Genomic DNA, 1,167 nt, shown 5'->3' on the forward strand with positions numbered 1-1,167 from the left:
TGCTGGAACTGCAGTTGATAGATGGTCATTAATGGTACTGCAGATTAACAGTAGTAACTGTCGTGTTGGTGCACTCAATACACTTAACTTTAGAAGAGTTTATGAATTTACAAGACACATTTTTAAGAAAATGTTTTCTTAAGATGAAGACTGTGAGATAAATTAGGACCATCATGGATGTGAAAGAAAATGGCAACGCTCCAAGTTTAAATAAGATAACACGGATTRGATTATTTCAGTTATTCTACATAAAAAAAGATGATTCCAGGCAAGAAGAAATGTTTTAATATTTGTATTTGGTGGGAAAATATTGCCACTCAAACAAATTTTACAGTAGGCTACCCATTTTTTTCTTTTTCTCTTCTTTTTTTACCCCAACTGTTGTGTTTACAGATTCTATTTACGTCTATTAAAGCGTGCGTGGATAATCCATGTTTTATTTMTGTTTATAATGTAATTACCAATTATGCATTCACCCACTAAGAAAAATTACATCAAATAAACTGAAAATTAGAGCTAATTTTAAAAAACAAAATGTTACAAATTTGTTGTTAAAAAAAACACACACAAAAAAAAACAATGTTCAGGCATTGCTTTTGTTCTCGTCACCACCGTATGGACCAAAATAGGTGACATTGAGTAGGTGGAAATAAATATCTATGAAAGAACTCAAAACTCTTTTGACATACCTGGCAATGTGTTCCAGGACACACCAGTCGTCTTTGTGGATATCATGCATTTCTGCATGAAAAATGTTCCCACAGTACTGGTGACTTAACTCTCTCAGGTTACCCCGGTGGCAGTTTCTGTATGACATTTCATTCTCCAGGTCCTGGAAATGTTCTGTAGGAAAATAAAAAAGTTCTACACATACTCTTGCCAATCAGACAGCCACAGGTTCATCTAATCAGACTCAAACTACACCAAAGGACAAACCTTTTCACTGGATGAATTGGAGGATATTCTGCATTTAGATGAAAGGTCAAGCTTGGTGACCTTTTGATTGCTTATATTTTTTATAAAGTGAAGTTAGTAAAGTGTCCTTAACGGTCCTCCACTCACCATTATCCTCCGTTATAATTAAAGATGTGTTTTGTTTTTCCAGTTCATCCTCAATCTCTTTCCGCTCGTCTTCGTACAAACTCGTTGTCTTGTTGTTTGGGTTTG

The 1,167-nt window shown here is 34.7% G+C and overlaps 1 protein-coding gene across 1 annotated transcript in view; it reads right to left on the minus strand.

Moving 5' to 3' along the window:
- Positions 1-1,167, minus strand: part of LOC103481605 (receptor activity-modifying protein 3) — a 5,792-nt gene extending 4,625 nt beyond the window's left edge. Inside the window, exons 1-2 of the mRNA XM_008437188.2 lie at positions 1,063-1,167; positions 690-843 (exon numbers count right to left, since the gene is read on the minus strand). Coding sequence (XP_008435410.1) covers positions 690-817 — 128 coding nt within the window. The 5' untranslated portion in view covers positions 818-843; positions 1,063-1,167. The remainder of the gene's footprint in view (positions 1-689; positions 844-1,062) is intronic.

Source organism: Poecilia reticulata, linkage group LG19 (genome assembly GCF_000633615.1).
Source record: "Poecilia reticulata strain Guanapo linkage group LG19, Guppy_female_1.0+MT, whole genome shotgun sequence".
NCBI classification, from domain to species: Eukaryota; Metazoa; Chordata; class Actinopteri; order Cyprinodontiformes; family Poeciliidae; genus Poecilia; species Poecilia reticulata.